The 22,668-nt window shown below is 36.0% G+C and overlaps 1 protein-coding gene across 1 annotated transcript in view; it reads right to left on the minus strand.

The window, feature by feature from the left end:
• LCOR (ligand dependent nuclear receptor corepressor) overlaps positions 1-22,668 on the minus strand; it is a 143,267-nt gene that overhangs the window by 15,421 nt on the left and 105,178 nt on the right. Inside the window, exon 7 of the mRNA XM_036265619.1 lies at positions 20,306-20,399. Coding sequence (XP_036121512.1) covers positions 20,306-20,399 — 94 coding nt within the window. The remainder of the gene's footprint in view (positions 1-20,305; positions 20,400-22,668) is intronic.

Below are 22,668 nucleotides of genomic sequence, written 5' to 3' on the forward strand. Positions count from 1 at the left end.
GTTCTCTCTGGGATGCTCTCAGAATTAACAGTCCTTTCTAACCATCCCACCCACCCCTCTCTGGAAACACTCAAGACTCCTGTTGGAGATGTACTGGAGTGGGGTGAACCAAACAGAATCATCTACGTATTCAAGTTTTTACTCAGGAATATTAGAAGACAAAATGTAACTATATGTATACACACACACACACAATCTCACATTCATACACACATATACACTTAATTTAGGTATTTATTTTACCTCAGTCTTATCCCTACTTCCATGACCCCTCACTCCAGTTCAACTACAATGAATCAATTTCCCTGGAAGATACTATATTCTCAGCTCTCTGCCACTAGTTTTGCCTCATTTTAGACTTCGCTTCATATTATCCAGACTGCCACCTTCTCAAAGATTAAAATCTGATCTTGTCACTTTTTTTTTTTGCATAAAACTTGTCAACTCTCTACTGCTCGTACTCTACCCTCCTTAGCACCTTTTCCCTGGGCGCTGATAGATATTTCTTACTCTACTCTCACGCTTTGTTTCTATCTTTACTCGGTAGCATTTCTGCTGCAGGGTAACGGTGGACTTGGCTGTCTCCTCCACTGGACTGCGAACCATTTCTAGGTCCAGGGCTTTGTCCTTTTAAACTTGGTAGCTTCACTGTCTAACACTTGGGGCTCAGCTCAGCTCATGCATAAGTAAGTAATGAATAAATTAACTCAATAATTTCCAGTCAAGATGGCGGCATTGGTAAACGCGGTACTCACCTCCTCCCACAACCCCATCAAAATTACAACGACAGAACAACCATCATTCAGAACTGCCTGAAATCGAGCTGAATGGAGGTCCTACATCTAGGGAATTAAAGGAGCAGCCACATGGAGACTGGTAGGAGAGGTGGATGAGCGGAAAGGCTGGTCCCACACCAGGTAAAAATCAGGAGGGTACCTCAGCTGTGAAGGTCCTCTCTGAGGAGTGAGGGGTCCCCATCCCACACCAGGTGCCCCAGCTCAGGGTTCCAGTGCCAGGAAGAGAAGTTCTCACCATTTAAGGTTGTAAAACCTTCGGGAATTGAGGCTCAGGCTTCCGGAGTCCCAGGCAGTTCCGTTTAAAGGGCCCCTATGTGGACTTACTCGAACTCGCTCCCTCCAGGCTCCAGTGCAGGGTAGGCATCAGAGACATGGGGAAGAACTGAGTTGTTTGGCATCAGGGCAAGAGCTGGACAGGCAGGTTGCTCTCGGACAGACGTGCTGGTGGAGGCCGTTGAGTTCCTTCAGTGAGCCCTTCCCCCATGAAGCTTGCGGACAGCAGCCATATCTGAGGCTCCAGCAACCTGGTTCACACTGGCTGCCCCACCCTGGTAATTCCCTGAGGCCCTGCCCCACCCAACGTTCAGCCCACCCAAGCTGTTTCCAGTGGCTTTACCAAAGGACTGGCCTGCCTGGGCTCATGCTTTGGATTTTTCTAAAATCTCTCAAACAGGCAGCATCTGACCTCAGCCAGCCCCATACCTCTAATTAAGTAGCCCCAGGCCCAGCACTAGCAGCAGCCAGTCTTGGTTCACAGTCTGGCCTTGCCTGGGCACCTCCAAGTTCAGCATAAGCAGCAGCCATCTGCAGATAGCTTTGTAGCTTATGCCTGGTGGCCCCAGGCAGAACACAGGCAGTGGATGACCTTGGCCTGTGCCTCTCAGAGGCCTCAGAGCCAGCACACCCAGTGGACAGCTTCAGACCACGTCAAAACACCACGACCCAACCACCTCCACAAGCAACACACTCAAGGGGGGGACTCAGTGGGTACCAGAGACCTACTAAAGTAAGTTTTGCTCTGTGGTGAGCCCCTGCACAACTCCAAGATGGTCAGAGGTCAGTGGTTAGTGGGCACAGCCAGTCCTTGCAACTGATCAGACTGAGGAAATCCTTCCCATTGACATGCCAACAGCAATCAAGTCAATTACTACTGAAAATTGTATAGCCCATGTGGGAGGATGCACCTCAAGTGCCCAGAAGGGGTGATCAGGGAGGTTGTGCCACTGGTCCCTACAAGGACACCTAGTACAATAGGCCACCCTACTAAGCCTAGGAGACCTAGCATCTCTGCCTAATACATAGAAACAAACACAGGGAAGCAGCCAAAATGAGGAGAAAAAGAAACATGTCCCAAATGAAAGAACAGAAGAAAACTCCATGAAAGAACTAAACAAAATGGAGATTAGCAATCTAACAGATGCAGAGTTCAAAACACTGGTTAGAGGGATACTCAAGGAATTTAGTGAGGACCTTAAGTGCATAAAAAGGACCAGTCAGAAATGAAGGGTGCACAGTCAGAAATGAAGGATACACTAACTGAAATAAAGAATAATTTACAAGGAATTAAGAGTAGAGTAGGGGAAGCCAAGACTCAAATCATGGACTATAAAAAAGAAAAAAAAATACCCAATCAGAACAGCAAAAAGAGAAAAAGAATAAAAAAAAAAAAAAAGAGGACAGTGTAAGGAGCCCCCAACATTCGCATCATGGGGGTGCCAGAAGAATAAAGCAAGCAAGAAACTGAAAACCTATCTGAAAAAAATGACAGAAAACTTCCCCAACTTGGTGAAGGAAACATCAACATACAAGTCCAGGAAAAACAGAGAGAGTCCAAAAACAAGATGAACCCAAAAGGCCCACACAAAGACACATCATAATTAAAATGCAAAAGGTTAAAGACAAAGAAAGAATCTTAAAAGCAGCAAAAGAAAGGCAGTTAGTTACCCACATGGACTCCCATAAGACTGTTAGCTGATTTCTCAACAGAAACTTTGCAGGCCAGAAGGGAATTGCAAGAAATATTCAAAGCGATAAAAACCAAGGACCTACAACCAAGAGTACTCTATCCTGCAAAACTATCATTTAGAATCAATGGACATATAGTTTCCCAGACAACAAAAAGCTAAAAGAATTCATCACCACCAAAGCCAGTATTATATGAAATGTTGAAGAGTCTTCTTAAAGTAGATAAAAAATATGAACAATAAAATAGCAATAAATACATATCTATCAACAATTGAATCTACAAACCAAATGAACAAACAGAAACAGACTCACAGATATGGAGAACTTTTTGATGGTTGCCAGATGGAAGGAGGGTGGGGGGTGGGGGGGTGAGAGGATGGGCGAAAGAGGTGAAGGGATTATGAACTACAAATTGGTTTAGACTGAGGAACCTCAGAGAGAAGGGGGCTGCAGGAAGAGATAAACCAAGGAACTTATATGCTTATATGCATAACCAAAGAACACAGACAATAGGGTGGGGAAGGCAGGATAGGGGGGTTTGAGCAAGGATGGGGGTCAATGGGGGAATATCTGTAATACTTACAACAAAGATAGATTAAAAAATAACTCAATAAATTATTAGGTAGTGAAAATAATTTTCCTAAGACACTTTTCTTTTTTTTTTTTTTATCCTCACCCAAGGACATTTTTTCCATTTTTTGTTCAGATAGAGCGGGAGGGAGAGAGAGGAAGAAAGAGAGAGAAACATCGATGTGAAGGGACACATCGAGTGGCTGCCACCTGCACGACCAACCAGGGCCGGGGACAAACTGCAACCGAGGTACGTGCCCTTAGCGGGAACCGAACCCGGGTCTCTCAGTACCGCAGGCCGACGCTCCAACCGCTGCGCCAAACCAGCCAGGGCCTAAGACACTTTTCAAGGGAATTAAAAAGGGCAGAGGAAACATTCTGACACATAATCAGAAGGGACAAGAATAAACTTTCAATGAAAATAAGCTCAAATCAATGAGGCAGGGAAAGAAACAAGGAATTTTTAAGGCCTCACAGTCCTAACTGTAAGTACACAGGAGGTTGCTTTATGTTCTCCAAGGTACAAAAAAAAAAAACAACAAAAAAAAACTGGGATGAAAGGTATGGTTTACATAATGGCTTTCAAAAGCCATTTGATTTTGACTACAACCCAGAACAAGAAATACTTTTTACAAAGTGACCCAGTACATATTTCCCAGTTTGTACGTGTATGACGACACACAACTTTCAATGAAATAGTATTTATCCTTATTATATGCAATGTACTCTGATCTCTTTTATCTTTTTAAAATGGTGATTAGGACCCACTAAATTGATCTTACAACCGACCAATATGTTGCAATTTGTTATCCAATTGGAAAAACTGATCTACACAGACTCACCAATTCCTAGCACCTCATAAGAATATGCTATTCTGGTTGTTTTCTTACTCCATCTCTATCTAGCTAAAGTTACAGTGCCAGGTTTTCCTGGCAAACTGTCTCAAATCAATTTAATAAACACTGGAATGAATGCCTTAAACTGTGCTAGCTAAGATCCGAATTATCTGTTTTGAAATGTGCAGCACTCCCATTAGGTAAGAGCGTAACTAAAATCACATTAAATAGGCAGAAGAGCCCCCAAATTCTTTCACTGGAAAACTAAAGTTTTGATGACTAAGCACTATGCATGAACAAATCTCCACACTTCCACACTTATCTAAGTGATATTTCTAGTATATACGTATATACCAAGTCGAAAGAAATTTCAAGTACCAAATAATCCCTTTATCATTCCCTATCACTGATCAAATAAAGCTGGCAGAAAGAGTACATTTAACATTTTAAAACTACTAGTCAAAACCATAGTATTCTTACATGCCTGTAAAGAGCTCCAGACTCAAGATTTAATACCTAGGAATTTTGATATATTTTTGCTTACTTTCCAAGTAACTCTAACCAAATCATGGCTTGCATTATTAATTATATACTGATCAACCTTTTAAAATATAGTCATCCCTCGCCACTTCACGCTTCAACTTTCGCGGCTTCACTCTATTGTAGTTTTTTCAAATATATTCATTAAAAAGTTTATCGAGACAGTGAAAATGATACAGTGCGCACTCAGTTGTCTGAGTCAACTATACACCCCTGTATTAAAATTAAAATTACTGTATGTATGGACTTGTAGGCCTGTGTATTCGAGCACCTCCAGAAATCCTTCAATGCCAGGTGCAATGCTCGACCACTCCTTGTGTCTGGGCAATAACTTTTTTCCAAAAAACCAGGTGTGGTGAAACCAAGCCAATCAGAGCATACTGTTCACTGATTGGCTATCCTACTCTCTTCCTATCCTGGCCACTGATGGGCTCAGCCTCATGCAAGTTCATTTCTCTCATACACGCTTCTACATCACTACACATCAGAAGCATCTTTGATCTTGTGTTTGCAAATAAGTTGCACTATTTTCATAGGTTAGTGGTTGTGTGTAAAAACTATGTGTAATTAAATGTACAATAATAATAATACAATATTTGTAACATCTAATATATCTTTTCTCTTATTTTGTCTAATATATTGGGTAATACGAGTGTAATGGTGACTAAAGGGTGTTATTTCATGTCTAGAAGGCTCTAAATAATGTTAAAAAAAGGTATTTAGAAGGTTGAAAACAGGTTTTCTATGCTCTGTGAAAACATTCAATTTATAAATTAAGAATCCTACTCACGGAAATTCATTTATTGCAGTACAGTCTGGAACTGATTAACCACGAAAAAAGAGGGCCTACTGTAATGTCTTGTTTTGAGAACATTTCTTTTCCAAACTTTTTTTTCCTTTATTGATTTTAGAGAGAGGGGGAGAGGGAGAGAAAAACACCAATGGGAGAGAACATCAACTGGCTGCCTCCTACATGCCCCCCACTGGGCATAAGGTCCACATACTGGGCATGTGTCCTGACCTGGAATCAAACCGGCGACCTCTTGGTGCATGGATCGACACTCAACCACTGAGCCACACTGGCTGGACTCTTTTCCAAACTTTTGAAAACAAGCCTGTCTACTACAGTTGTAAATGCAATTTGATACTCACTACCACTTTTCTCCAAAATAACAAAAAGTCCAACAACTTAAAATTGAATATAATAAAATTGTGTGTTAAAATGCTTATATTTGAAGCAAATAATGATAAAGTGGACCCTCAATACAAGAAAGGTTACTTAATAACCTTTGTTACTTGTTACTATGTTACTTAATAAATATTTTCTATTAAAGAAGTAATTTTTTCACTTCAGCTATAAAATCTAACACTGCATGATTTGGGTATATGTTTATACATTTGAATACAAATGTCTGGTGAGACAACTTCACAGTCCTTGGGGAAAAAATAATTCCACAACTCAGAAAATGGCTGAAAGCAATGCTATTTTCCATTTATTTCCACTTCATTTCCCTTTTGTAATTTCCCTGATTCCTACATCTTAAGATATTAAGGGTGCCTGAAATAATTCCAGAGTATCAGGAGAATCAGAGAAGAAACTCTGAATTCAAACAAATAACTCCTTTTCTTTTTTATCCTCACCGTAAGATACGTTTTCTTTGATTTTTTTTTAAGAGAGTGATGAAGGGAGAGAGAGAAACTTCAATTGGTTGCCTCCTGTATGTGCCCCAACAGGGTATCAAACCTGCAACCTAGGTATGTGTCCTGAACGGGAATCAAACTCACAACCTTTTGGTGTATGGGATGACGGTTAAACCAACTGAGCCACCTGGTCAGAGCAGAAGTAACTCTTTTTTGTTTGTTTGTTTTTTTATCCTCACCCGAGGATATTTTTCCATTTTTTTTGTACAGATAGAGTGGGAGGGAGAGAAAGGAAGGGAGGGAGAGAGAGAGAAACATCGATGTGAAGGGACACATCAAGTGGCTGCCACCCGCACGACCAACCAGGGCCGGGGACAAACTGCAACCGAGGTACGTGCCCTTAGCGGGAACCGAACCCGGGTCTCTCCGGACCGCAGGCCGACGCTCTAACCGCTGAGCCAAACTGGCCAGGGCAGTAACTCTTTTTTAATAATAAGGTAATAACAACTAAAGAGCTAAATATCAATTTGAAGTAAGGAGCACTAATATAAGTTCATTTATGAGATGCTAGATTATAAATCTACTACAAAGATCAAGCCATCAGTTTAGAATAGATAATGACAAGAAACAGGTAATTATGGCTTTGAAATTTACTAAGAAATAATAGTTTTCCAGAAAAATGTTCTATAAATGTGTGGCATAACAGTAATTTCCAATTTTATAAACACTGGACCAAAAGGCAGAAATAGCTAGACAGCCAGAGAAATAAGGAAAAAATATTAACTCAAAGATCATCTAGACCAATTACCAATGATAGTATTATTTTTTAATATAAAATGTCACCAGAAATATCAAATCACTTTTAATTATATATATGAGCTTGAAAAAGGAGCTTCCTAAAATATATTGATCATATCATTTCTATTCTTTATCATTATAACCCAGCTGTTTCCCTATACACTTTTCAACAGGAATCAATTTATAGTATGAAACTTCTTTATACATCTAGTTTCTAAAAACCACAATATAAATGTTCAGCAACACACAGGGCGGGGCAAAAGTAGGTTTACAGTTGTTTGTATGAAAAATAATAATTAATAATAATACAAGAATGAACTGTTTCCTATACTCACACCTGTAAACCTAAGTAGGTTTACCTAAGTATGACTTACCCTATGCTGTTTATTGACCTGGTAAAAGGCAATACTGTACTAGCATCTTCCCAAGAATCAGAACTACTATGATAGCCTTCATTAACTGACAAGTATTTTCATACTTATGTCTCAAGAAAAAAGCAAACAAAAATGAGCAAATCCTTACTCTTTTTAGCAAGCACGCAACAAAATTTTATTCTAAGAAAAATATAAAAAACTAAGTCCAGCAAACAGGTATTATGAAAATATCAACGTATCTTGTTTAGCTGAAAATATTTAAAAAATTTTTTCTTTTTACATCAACATTTTATTTTTTTTAAATGTTTTTATTTATTTTAGAGAGACAGAAACATTAATGTGAGAAACATCAATCGGCTGCCTCCTGCACACATTCCCCACCCCTAACTGGAGATCAAGCCGCAACCCTGGCATGTGTCCTGACCGGGAATCGAACCAGGACCTCTCAGTCCATGGGATGATGCTCAATCCACTGAGCCACACTGGCCGAGCTTAAAGTATTTTCTAATAATCCAATGAAGCAAACTGAGGCAGGGGAATATCAGATTAATAAAGGCCAAAAGTTACAAGGCAGTATTGCATCCAAATACTGAAGCACAATTCTGAAGTAGCACCTTCTAGTTATTTAAGAGATTTCATTTGAAAATAATTTATCATAAAAAATTACTGACTTTGATTACCACGTGCATTTACTATACACTTCAAAATTTTACCCCTTTTGTGGATTTTTAAAAAGCATTAAAATCTTAAGAAGCAGATACCAAGCTTTTAAAACAGTTTTTCACAACAAATTTATTAGAAGAATAGTGGTTTTGAAAAGTCTAGCATCCAGTGAGAACTACCATACACAACATTACAGCTGGGAATGTTTCTCCAAAATGTCATGGTCAAATAATACAATGGAACCATTAAATCTTACACATGCACGAAAGAACTAGCGCTTTTGACATACAATGCAAAAAAAAGGGGACCACATGGATTAAAGTTTTAAGTACTTATCACATACATTAAGACACAGCTTATTTTAGTCCAGTCAAAAATCAGAACTGCATTAAAAAATTTAATGTAGTGCAATCAAACCAAAAAACTTAATTTGTGATCATAAGTGCTCTACTACATAAACATTGATCATAGCAAGGAACAAAAAGTTCAAATCACACAGTACAAAAAAATCTGTAAATAAATATAAACTACAGTACAAGAGAAATATTAAATTATACAACTCCGTCAAACTGTAAACAGTATATTGAAATGAGGTCCATAAGAGTAAAGGGGGTTCCTGTTTTGTTGCATGACACTTGAACTTCTAGAAATCTGAAAGATGCCATTTTCCTTATCGTCAAAGGTTATGGGTTTTATATATGGAGAATTCCTTTTAGATGTAAGATATCAAATATTAAAGCAGAGGAATAATCTATTTTGTTAACCACAGATAGTACTGCAGAAAACAAAAGGAATATTAATAAAGACCTCTAGTAGACAAGTCTTAACATTAAAGATGCAAAGGGCTAACACTCTGGAATTAGAACTTCACATCAGAAGAAACTTGTCACTGAGGACTTCAAGGCTACAAAATATATTGACAAAATCATCTGCTGATATGCAGACCCAGACCTCTGCTAATCTTTTGACATTTACATACTCATGTTACAACACCAACTTTGGCAGAATCACTACTAATAAACTCAGAGCACTCCTGGCCCAATGGTTCCATCACAGTGGCCAGTGCACAGAATTCTTTAAAGACATTGCATAAACTAGAATGCAGAGGTCAGACACCCAAGGACCAGTGCTTGAATTTAGTAGTAGTTTGGTGAAGAACCAAGAGCCACATCATGAAGGAACTGCATCTGTTATAGTCTCAGAAGCAGCAAGGAATGTTGTTTAATTGTGCTGGCTATTTAGTGGCATTTAAAAATATATAGTTTATGTGTGTGTTCCATGTGCTGGCTATACATTTATGCACATTTTGTTTTCTTAAATACACTGTTAACAGGAACCCCCATATTATCTGCTCAGTAGTAATAACTGAATATATAGAATGCCACTATAAGAGTGTGAGGCACCGTGTGCTGGAGAGTTATATGCAGCTTTAAAATGTTTGGCTGAGTTATACCTGGATACCTGAACTGAGTTTTTAAGTTGACATTCATCAAGGATGTGCTACCAGCACGTTGAAATAAAAGTAAAACAGAAAAATACAAGTCACTGTTAGGTTTAAGAATAGCATCAAAGTACCTGAATTGAGTGAGAATAGTGTGTAAACTGTCCCTGAGGGTTTTTAAACAGTGTGTACAAGTTGGATTCCTAAGAACATTAGTTTTAATCAACAGTGTGGACTGATAAAATACCAATGTCTGACAGTTTAAAGTGGAGGTTATAAAGAATTATATGCAAACACTCCAAATGTATAGTTTATACATTTCTTTGCAAAGCAGCAGTAAGCTGCTATAAAGTATACATCCCATCAGAACAAGCAACATGTGGGAGTCAGATAAAGGTTTCTATCTTAGTCTGGTTTCCTGACAGCACAGCATATCAATATCCAATGACTATATCTTTCCTAGATCAGAATGTAACTAATTTCGACTAGCAATATAGTATTAGACTTTTAATCAAACACTTTGCTATTACATACTAAAATTCCTTAAACTTACTAATGCTGGTATACTAACCTAGTTAATCACCCCCCACCCCATTTTAGAAATATACCCTTCCACAACTTAAAAACATTAAGATCCATTTTCAGTCCTCTGATGTAAAAAGCATGTCAGTGAATTAATATTAAAAATTTACACAGTAAAAAGGCTTGAATTTCAGCCAAAGATTCTAAATACTGCTCATTCCCTGAAGACTTAAAGGGAGAGAGAATCCCTACCCATTTTCCTAGTGATTTATTTTTCTAAAATGGTCTAACACAATTTTTCATTTTGGGGCATTTTCCCCTCACCTCCTCTCAAATTCCAAATTCTTAAGCCTGAAATGCTTAACAAAATGGGGGAAATGAGGCAATCACGTAGAATTGTTTGAAAGGTACAAAATGTTATTGTCTTCTCTTTTAATAAGACAAGATTTATATAAATGTGATTTGATCCCATATTATGTAGTATGTTTTATATTTTTAAGTACTCAACCTAAAACTTACAGTTGAAGATAAATTAAGACTTTAGTGTTGTAACTGAAAAAGTGCTAAATCATCCCTTTTCTAGTACTTTAAACATTTCAAACAAGTGCTTTCCTAGTGACAGTAAAGTTTACTACATACCCTTTCACCAAGTAGGAAAAAAATGTCACTTGGATGAAAGAAAAGATTTTTAGGAGTGTAGCACCGGTTATATACCAAGTAATAAATGTTAACAGATGTTTAACTCATCTGAGGGGGTAAAAATATTTTAGATTGAAATTCTATTTGGCTATTGAATGTTAAAAATCCCTGCTCTACTGTGTCAGTGTCCTGTGTCCAACCCCCCCTCCCTGACTCCCTCCCCCAGTCCCCTTACACACTATCCACTGAGAATCTAATCTCTCAAGAGATTATTTTTAAATTTATGTTTTCAGGACATACCTGAGAAAGGGTGCAATTATGCAGAACAAGGAACCCAAGACTGTACTAATACTGGTTAAAAGTTCATAAATTCTTTCCCAAGACAAGTCTAAATTCTAAGAGGTATGGATCTTCAAATATGTCTTACTGCTTTAGATTTTTTTGGTATGTGTGTAGGGTCATTTCCAGTGTTGAAAAGATCATCTTGAGCCTGTTCAATAACAGTTCAAGATAGGGTAAAGAGTTCATTTCCATATTCAAACAATAAAGATTAAATATTATAATTATAATATTTGCTATATCCAATAAATCTATGATTAACTAAAAGTGCTTGCTTTTCAGCTTTTATTGATACAGATCTAAATGAACTGGAAACCTTAAAACTACCCCCCAAATAGTTGCAGGATTAACTTATATTTTGTTTGTCAAATCAACATTAGCCTTGATTCTCACTTTCAAACAATGTAAAATATTTTCCTGACTGACAAATGAAGATAGCCCAACTTTACCAATTATCTATCCTGCGACTCATTTTTAGTATTGTAGGACAGAATCTTTAGCCTTTTCTCAAGTCTGCATACTTTCCCATCCTACTTTCTTTCTTCCTTTTCCCCCAAACTCCTTCACAACACTGAGGGCAAACAGCTACAGGGCTAATATCTGCTACTTTAAAAGGCAACTGAGAATTTATTTGGGAGTAAGAGACAGAGGATATGCAAAGAATTTTCTCTATTTTCTCTTTAGTTACCATGTTCACAAATCCTACTCAAGTCTCAGGGACAGAATGAATCCAAACAAATAAAACAGAAAAACCTAAGACGACTCTGGAGGTCTGCATTCCTTATACCATAATTATAATTTTTTTCCTTTTCAGTACAGTTTCAAAGCAATTATGTTAAAAAAAAAAAAAAAAAACCAAACCCATATAGCTTAATAGTCTCCTAAATGGGCTGTTTGGCTGAAGCCATTACGTTTTTAATAACACTGGCCTGACTGTAGTATTAATGAAGACCTAATTATAATAGAATCATAACAAGGAAGATAATCTTTGATATCTTCATGAAGGTCAGAATTTAATCTAAAACGTTCAATGTCTCCTATAAAAGATTAATGGGAACATGTGGTCTATTGCCATATTCTATTACCAATGACAGCAACCTGAATATATAAAAAATTACCTCTGGAATTTAAAGAAAGAATAATTACATAAGCAAAAATATGTAGTTTCAAAATTAAATCTACAGGAATAATACCTGTTAAAGAAAATGATACTGAACTATCATATATCTGCTGTAACAAAAAATAATTTCAGGTTCTGACATTGGGCTGACATGAGTTTGTTTTATGAAAATAAATGAATCCAAGCTTCACTATTATAGGTCAATGAAATCTAAGAGAATCACAAAGGCTTAGAACCAGGCTTTGCACCATGTGCTTACTTGGGGCAGGGGGAGAACAAAGCTCACTAGCAGTTCCAAGGTTGGTATGGACTGCCTAATGAGAGAAGGTAGTTATGTATGATATGGGCCTTTGCAGGTAGTCATTTTTCACCTAATTTAGAGTTCTCTCCAGAAAATTGGGAACTAAACCTCTCATTGTGCCTTACTGTTTTACTATCTGATCCCATACAGCTCATCTTATAGCTCAGGTAAAATGTTGGAGAATGGAAATGCCAACCGGTTGAGGTAATGGTTTATATAAGATAACCAGAGTTCTAAAAGCACTTCAATATTGTAAAGTAAAAGTGTACCAAATAAAGCTAATACACACTTCACACTGTTAAACTTGCTCACCAGAACTGAACAGTAATAAACTTCACATAAGGACCCCTATTATCACACAAAGCCTTACTCATATTCATGATCTGCTGCAGTAAAGGTTTATCAAGCAACATCTAAACTTCAGAATAACAACAAACTTAATATTAAAAAGTATTATACACAAATATAAATTATTTTTCCTGAAAGAGAGACCTTGTCCTTCATGGTATCTGAGGAACAGACACAAGTGTATAGCTCATCACAAACAGTTCAGAGTCACTTGTAAGCCTACTGAACAAAGTACTATATTACTTTACTGTCAAGTTTGATGACTCTGTCTCAGAAATGAGAACACTAATGATAAAAATACCAACTAGATATCCTTCCACAGAATTAGTGTTTATTTTATAGCATGATAGCTTATCTACTCTATAATGTCAATGTCCTCTCATAAAAAAATGTAAGAACTGACCTTAAATACATTATTTCCTAACATTAGACTGAATAATATTATATTGTTTGAGTAATATCAACTACTGGAAGATGAGGAGAAAAGGCTTTTGTGACAAAGACAGTTGTGAACTATACTTTCCCATACCATAAAAATGGTCAACTGTTGTTATTTGGGCCATGCAAAACTCTGATTAGCAGAAATTAAGCATACAAATAGACCAATCTCTATTACACATTTATGAGGACGTCCCCAAACTAGAATATCTACACTGAAAGTGCCAATACCGAATAGTGGCAAATCAAGACAGAAATCAAATATTAAGGGATCACTGCGGCACCAAGACTGACAACCAGCCATATGATGAGCCACCTCCAAGAAATACATGGTATAATGGAACTCTGGAACTCTGAACACAAAATTTAACATTAAAAGTGCACCTGAATATTACCAACTAACTTTACAAAACCTACAATAAGGTAAAATATATATCTTTTGAAATATTCAGCAGCTTTCTGTATTTTTTTAAAGTTTTTTTTTTTTTTTTTTTTTTTTTGAGAGGCTCATGAAATTTAAAAGGGACCACCATCTAGTTTCAACCATGCTTCACAAAACAATAATGGCTATTTTATATTGCAGTTACCAGTGTAATGCAATTAGTGCTTTAAAATAATCTACAAAAAAAGAAAAAGAGAGAGAGACCGACCGACCTTTGGAGGAAATATGCTTATTCAAAAGCTTCTTGGAAAAAAAAATTACCTGAATATCAAATCATGACTGATCTCAAGTGTAATGTTTAAAAGCTTCACAGACATGAATATTACAATCTTCAGGTCTCAGGACTTTTAATCTGAGAAAGTTTAGAGTTTGGTTTGTTTTTAAAATTCACTTTCTAACCAAAACAAATAATAGAAGTACTCAAATTTTCACTATTTACAACTCTCAGCCTACAATCTGAAATGACATAATACAAGTTCTCTTATTTAAACTGCAGCATTAAAGGGTAGGCACACCATTCTTCTGCTGCTCGATTGTCATCCACTGAAACACACATAGAAAATATTTATGTTAGTAAAATGATCACTCCATGTACACTACAATGACAAAATTTACATAACTCAACTCATACATCACTTTATAGACTACCACATAGGATTAAACCTCTCTGAACAGTAAAACTCTACAAAAGTTGAACTTTTAGGGCCAAATTTTTAAATGGGCCTTTAATGACGCCTTTCTGAGAGAGGATAAAAGCAAACACAAATTAATTGCTCAAAGTACCTTTTTGCAACAATCTTGGGCTACTGAATACCCTAAACATCACGCAAAAAGGCACCATGACTACAATTAATTGTGTACGGTGAACTATTGAGTGTGGAACAAAGGAGGCTTTCCTTCATAAGCTTAGCTCTTTGCTTTCAGCAAACTTTCAACATCTTCCTTCAACTGCAGATGAAAACCATACATTTCAGAGTACTTTTATTGCAACTTCCAGCTAGGCTAGAAAATACTGCAGAGTCATATACTTCTCTGAATCCAAACTGCTTTTTCTGTTGAGAAGACTAGAAAGCTAACAGAAAATAGGCTTAGTCATCCACCGATTAAAAACTGCTACACAAAATAACCAAACTGAAAGAGGAACCCTAGCCCAGGCTATGTCAAGAATGAGCAAGGCATGTATTTCAATAACAGCAATGGTGTGCCTAACCTTTGAACACATAGGTTGCTGAGGGAAAACTATCCTTAACCTAGTTAATTGCTCTGATGTTTCCTGGCAAAAATTTATGCCTTGGGAATACCTGGACCTACTTCTCCTCAAACTGTTAGTATCCACCTGAAATCATCAGCCTCAATTTTAATACTCCAAGTTTGATTTCATTTTATATAGAAACTCCAATGACTTTTAAAATTTTTGGTTAAGCATTTAGAAGGGCCTGACCACCTTTCTCAGCAGATTAGAAAATAGGGTGAATGTGGTATAATTTTGTTTTGCACAAACAGTAATTTTAATTTGGTCACAATGCAAAATTAAATTTAATGGGCTTTATTTACCAGTTATTCTTGCGAAAAATTGTGGAAAATAAACGTTCCCAACTTATTTAGTTTAATTTTAAAAGCCCATCTAAAAAAAAAGCAAAAAGCTTAGCTGTTCTTCAAGGAGTGCTTATACAAACGTGATCTGAAAGGTCCTGAACTGTGTGCTAAACAACCATAAAAATAAGCAAATATCAGGAAAAGTTACAAAGGGGATATTATGTAAGATGCCACAAAAAAAAAAAAAAAAGATTTAAAGCAAGCAAAAAAAACAACACCCCTCTCTTTATACTAGTATCTGGATTAGTTTTTTAAAAAAACTCTAATGAACTTGATTTCTGATTGAATTATTATTAGAATTGAAATGCAACCTAAATCATATTAGGTTATGTTGGGGTTATGTTTTTTCTCTCACCACAAACATGGATCCTTCATTCATGTGGATATTTGGGCAGACTACTGAGGCTGTCAAATCTAGATACCACTTTCACAATATTATAATTATTTATACACATTTCTTTTCCTATTTCTCCCATTCCCCAATAAACAGATCTTATTTTAAACTAGTTGCTGCAACGACATTCAGTTGTTAGTTAGCACATGATCAAATCCATAAAAGGATTTAAGAATACAAAGAAACTGAGTTTGCTAAAATGAGGCATCCTCTATTGTTTTATGTAATGTACCCTGACTGCTCCTGAGTAAGAACGGAGCTCGTCCTCCATGAGATAAGGCTATATCCTCACTTGTTGGTGAGACCAAATTCTACCCTTAGAAAATCCCAAATGAAATTACAGCAAAGGTAGTGTTACAAAGTAATTAACCGAAGCATTTCTGAAGGTAGTGTGTGCACATTTTCCACCTCCTTTCCCTCTGGGTGAGCACTAAACAGATTGCTATTTTGTTAAGTAGATTTAACAGTGAGAAGAAAATCATAAAATGTAAATTGACTCAAATAATTATTTATCATCAAATAAAGAAATTTCTTAAATTCAAAGGTTCATGTTCCTAAGAGATTTTCTTTAGTTTAATCCTTCAATTAGTTGAATCGTAGAATAAAAAATGTGAATAACTTTAAAAGGTGGCTTTCCAATTTGCAGTGATAAAGCTCCCAATATGCAGAGGTGGTTTCTAAAAGGGGGCTTTTTTCTTTTTCTTTTTTAAATAAAGGCAAATATAACTTAAAAGAAAAGCATGCAGGCTCTACAGGCAAGGAGTCCACTTCCATTTATCTGTTCTCTGTGAGGTAACTCAATTCTCTTGTAGAGAAACATGCAAAAGGCCAAACAATATCCCGAGCCATACCGCACATGAAAAAATTTTAATATGCAACATTCAGAATGCACCTTTCACCTCTGTACACACAAGTCAATGCAAAATCTGCAAAGAAACAAGTGTCACAGTAAATGAAGTTAGGTGCAAGCAATGATAGCAGTAGTGCTCACCCAGTTTGTACAGTAATTGGCACTCTACAGTATTCCTACTCGTTTTTTGATTCATTTGCACTTTGTGCTGCCTCTCCCTGGGGATCTAATTCAATCTTTACAGAAACATCTGGCCCCTCCGACCTCATTAATTTCATCTTTTTCTTTGGAGGGTTTTTCAAAGTGCCCAGCCTCTCCTTTACTTTGTACTCCAGTGTACTGTGGGGAATCCCATAAATACTCTGAGCTTTGGAAACACTCATTTTTCCACTCATAACCACTGAGATTGCTTCCTCCAGTATCTCACTGTTGTACTGTCTGTAACGCCCTCTTTTCTTCCGAGGCTGCTTGGAGCCAGGGTCTCCTTCTTGATCCGATGTGGGATATGGCTGTCCAGAGGTAGACTGCTCAGCATCTGAGCCCCAAGAATCGGGTCCAGCATCTAACATGCTTTTTCTATTTTGTTTTGGAAGAATAGCCCTCAATTTTTTACTAAGCGCGCTCTCCGTTTGTGAACCCATTACCAAAGAGCTATAGCTGTACTGATCACCAGTGCGAGATTCCCAAGAAAGATCCATTCCTCGAACTTGTGGTATCTTTAAATCTACAGGAGATGAATGGCTCACATCCTTTTTTCCATCCTGTTTTGCTTGAAGTGCCATTTTTGGAAAGGCAGAGTTTTCTGCAAGAAAAGGAAGGTCACTGATGTTGCTGAGTGCACCATTTCCCCTGAACTTCATACGGCTGAGGTTGAACTCATAATGTGGTTTTGCCCAAGAGGCTTCCCTGGATAATATTAAGTGCTGTCCATGATTCTGTAATCCAGATGGCCCAAAGCTGGCAGCTGTGGACAATTGGTTTCTGCTCAGTAGTTCTTCACTAATCTGCAGGGATCGAGCCAACGGAACTTTGAGTGATGTGGAGTGTCCAAAACCTTCCCTGGTTCCATCCTGTAAGCTTCTTGGAGGTACCCCATCACCACTCCGAAGTCCGTCTGGGCGGTACTGGCTGGGTCTCCCAGGTCGCCTAATTGGATGGAAGGAAACTGATGTGAGCAGGACTTGCACAGGTAGGGAGGGATGGGTGAGGGGACCACTCCTTTATTAGAAGGCCTTGCTTGGGTAACATCACTTTGTGTTATTTATTTATTTTTCTCTAAAATTAAAAAAAAATAGTCTCAGCAGTTAGTTTTAAAACGTGTTCACAAAAAAAGAAAAAGGAAAAAACAAAAACAAAACAAAAACAGGAGCTTTTTGGGCAAAGAAAAATTAAACCTGTCAGCTGGTCTCTGGTTGGGTTCACAAATTTTCGGAGAAAAAGTTTCGCGCAACTGTCTGAAAATAGCACCTTAATTATTAATTACAAAGTAATCATCAAGTCTCCATAGATCTACACAGAATTGTGTTACCAATGTGACGTTACCACTAAACAAGTACAGTAATAAAAGAGTAAGCCAAATTATTTATTTTAATGCAACATATCCAACATTCATTACAACCAGTCATGAAACTGGAACTGTTTACATTGGTGGAACCTATAGATAATTGCTCATTTACCCTACAAACAAGTTGATGTTCATTATAAAAAATCAAACAACTCCAAATAACATTCTTATTTTGCTTGGGACAAAAATATGACTACCAGCCCCAAGAGGGAAAAAGATCCCAAACCAAAACAAACCAAAATACCCATCACATTATAACTTACCACACTTCTTCATTTTAAAACACTATTAACTGCAGATACATGAGTACCACTGATTCTCCATTTGAAATCATTCAAGCTTCAAGAAAAATGCACTTTTATTTTCCCCAAAACTTTGTTCCTTAAGTTCTAGTCAAAGTAATAATCGTCACAAGTATATAAGCAGTTTTTGTAGTTTTCTTTATAAAAAATTTCTCTTCTTAAAATACCAAACATCAATTTTGAAATTTTCAGTAAATAGCTTTTAAATAATGTTTAAAAAGTCAACTACTTACATAAAGTTAATTCATAAGGTTTTAATTTTCACAATAGAGAAAGATTATCGATGATAAAACTGGCAACTGGTAAAGTATGCCCAAGGGGAATTACATTATGTAGGCACAAAAGTGGAACTTTGCAGAAATAATGATAAACCAACTATGTTCTTCAAAAGTCTACAGGGATTGTGTGCTGTCATCAGTAAATAACATAAGAACAATGAATATTCAACTAAAAGATGGGCAATACTATTAGTGCTTTCGTCTTCCAGAAAACAATACCATGTAGAATACTCTTTCCATTCAGAGGGATAAACACAGCAACTTCAACCATATAATAGTACATAAACCTGGTGGCCAAGTTTAAGGTGAATCATAAGCAAGGGATTCATTTATGCAAACCGCACTTAGGCTTCTCCTACATATGTCCTGAATTACACAACTCAAGTTTTTTGACATATAATGGAATCCAATGACTTGGGACCATGATAATTTCTATCTAGTACATATAAAATGAAGTGAAAAGAAGTGCTTAAGGGAAAAGATTAGTAAACTATGCAAAATGGATTAAATAAGTTCTTTTTAGACCGAACAGAAGAGAGAAAGAGAAAAATGATGGAATTTTATAGAAAATAAAGGGCGCATTTTAGAAGTCAGTAAAAAAAACAACAAATCCTTCAATCTAAAAGGTAGGTAATCAAGTGTAAATTCAAATGGTCAGTTCATTTAGTAGCTACTTATTCCTTTACCATCTAAACAACTCCCCATGTTTGATATTCTAAAAGTTAAATAAACCTAAATATTAACTAATATAACTTAATGAAGTTGTTTTTCATATCTAGATCAAGTTGATTTTTGGTCACAACACAGTTTTATGGAAATGTCTTCCCAATATGGCATCTAAGTATCTTAATACCTGACTTTTCTCTAAATGGTTAATATATACAAACAGAGGGAGAATTAAACAATTCTTACACTGTAAAATTAAGAGGTCAGAAAATTCACTTTAATATGCTAAATAGTTATCAAAATTGTGCACATAATAAAGTCTTGGCAGCATAAGATAGTTATTTGTCAACATTTACAACCAGTCTTATCTACTTATGAAACAAAAATACAATTAGATTTTCTGAACTGCCACACAGAATTAAAATTGCAGTTCAAATCAACAAACCAAAACCAAAACAAACAAGAAAAAAACGAACAGCCGAAACACACCCACACACTACATTACAGATACCAAGTTAAATACTAGAACCCAATTTTTATTCAACAACTTCAGCCTTTACATCTGAACTCTGAAATTATTTAGGTTGGGGGTTCACACTCCCAAATACTCAACAACAAAAAGTTCAAAGACATTCTTGCTATATTTCTGATTATTTACTATTTGTACTAAACTGGCACAATTGATCTATACCAGTCAATTCTAGATTTCAGAGAATGTGCTTTTACTTGACTGACAGACTAAAAGTAATGTTAATAAAGGTGTACCTAGAAGAATATTACCCTGAAAGATTAATTTTTGAAACACAAAAAAGAAATTGGCATCAATCTTTGACAAATTTTACCCTATACAACTGTGGAAGGCTACAAATATTTTCTCTTACCCGTTCCCTTGAGTACTGGAGCAGCCTGGAGAATGGCTCAGGGAAGTGCTGCCAGCACATGGACTTTTCTTAGTGGACAGATCAAGTACACCGTCTGTAAAGATATAAAGAAACACCCAAGGATATTAAAAACTAGGAGCAAATGTGATCTGACTAGACCAAAAATGACAAAGCGGTAAACCTAGTCAACTAAGCAGATACACTAATCATACATTTGAGTTATGAAATCAATTTATTAATAGAATCTGGATACTTTTCCTCCTGAAGTAACATAAATTTAGCAAAGCTTGTTATATCTAATATTACCAAGTACCAAGTGTAAAATATTTTATTAATAGGTCAAAAGAATCTTAAGATACAGTGAGATACTAGAAACAGCAGTTTACACAGTATGAGGTTTAGCAACAGAACTATTATTAGACTTCATTTTCTAAATTTACTTTATCAAAGCACTAAAAGTACATAAAAGTCGGATTTAGGAAATTTTAAGTAATACAAAAATAATTTTAAAATTTAAGTTTATATGGTTAAATTACACATATATACTATATGAGAAAGTGTAAGATGAATCAGTTGTTAACTTTATAATGTGTATGATCTTAATTATGCTTTGGACATCTGTAAAAAACTGTACACTTGTCAATCTTTTGGAAAATATCTGCAGAGATGCAAAATTCACTTGCTGATATTTATAAGGGCAAAGTTTTTTTGTTTATTTGTTGATAAGCTATTATAAATTGATGGGCAAAATTTAAAGAAAAAAAAAATAAAACAGTCTTGATGATGACTGAACCCTAGAGGTTTAACATCTTAGATCAAATCCCAAATTCATGTTACTAGAACATAAAATTAGGTAACTTTCTTTTCCCACAAAGACTCTATTCCCTTTATAAACATGCCTAGAAAATAAAACTCGCAGTCCGGACAACTTTTAAAGTTATCATTCTGTCCAAAATTAACAGAGCAAGATAATACTCAATGAGCCTCTGATTTTTAGTTGGCCAGCAAAGAGGCTTTGCTATCTAGTTATGCTAAAAATCGCCCCAATATGAAATCCACTGAAGACATTGTCCCTATTTCAGGCTGTTAGAAATAAATATGCAGTTGAGTTTATAAACCAAAAAAGCCCACACTCACACAGAATAAGTGTTGTCCTTTTAGAATCACTTATATTTCTAAATATATAAGTGCAATTTTAGAGAACCAAGTATCCTATTACACATCTAGCAAGCAAATACACTAATTAAAATATTGCCAACCAAACAGTATTATTTAAAGACCTCTAAGTCTGTATAATCAAACAGTCAACATATTTTAAGTCTATCACTAAAAATATTATAAGGTGAAAACACAAATTCATTTAGAAAATATAATCTTAAAATGAAGCCTGCAAACTATAATCCTATTATCTAGTTCAAATTTCTCTTCATAAGTGCATGTTGTCAAAACAACACTCTTAAGCTTAGTCTAACTTACCTTCTTATAGCTAGTATTAAGTAGTATCTTTGTATATTAATCTCCATTATTAATACTTTAACTACAACCTCTATGCTGTCATTCTTCCATTGTAAACCTGAAGCTTTTAGTACAATATTTTGAGCAAAGAGATTTTAATGAAAGCTAACAATATGGTAAAGAAAAAAAAATCCTCAATAAAACAGAAAAAAAAACAACAACTTTGCAAATATGGTAATCAAAGGTATACTGATCAACGTGAACACAGATCAACTATGAGGTCATGTGCTAGGACATCTCTTAGAGCTTACACATTCTGATTGATATTCACTACACAGAAACAGAAAAAAAGCAAAGAAAAATTATTTTAAAAGTTCTTTAAAAAGCAACTAAAACCAGTCCAATAAATGCAAATCCTTCATAAATTATTTACAGTAAGCTAAAGAAAGTCCTTTAAAACAGGTTTTTATAAGAATTAAACTTAGTCTGGCTGGTGTACTCAGTGGTTGAGCGGCGACCCACACACCAAAGGTCACATGGTCAGGATACATGCCCAGGTTGTGGGCCCAATCCCCAGGGAGGGGCAAACAGGGGGCAGCCAATCGATGTTCTTTTCTCATTGATGTTTCTATTTCTCTCTCTCCCTCTCACTTCCTTTCTCTCTAAAATCAATAAAGAAAAAAAAATAAAAGAATTACATTTACTTACTTTGCAAAATAAATGTGTATTTCTTACCAATAAAATTCACACATCTGATAACCTTTCTGCATACTCTTATGAGATTTCTATGACAAAATCTCGTCCATACAGACATCACCAATTTAAAATGTTTAGTTGTTTAAACAATGGAAGAGTTGAAATGCTCACTTCATCTTTGTGAAATTAAAGGTAAAATGAGATCACAAAGC

The sequence above is a fragment of the Molossus molossus genome, unplaced genomic scaffold (genome assembly GCF_014108415.1).
Source record: "Molossus molossus isolate mMolMol1 unplaced genomic scaffold, mMolMol1.p scaffold_m16_p_17, whole genome shotgun sequence".
Classification (NCBI taxonomy): Eukaryota; Metazoa; Chordata; class Mammalia; order Chiroptera; family Molossidae; genus Molossus; species Molossus molossus.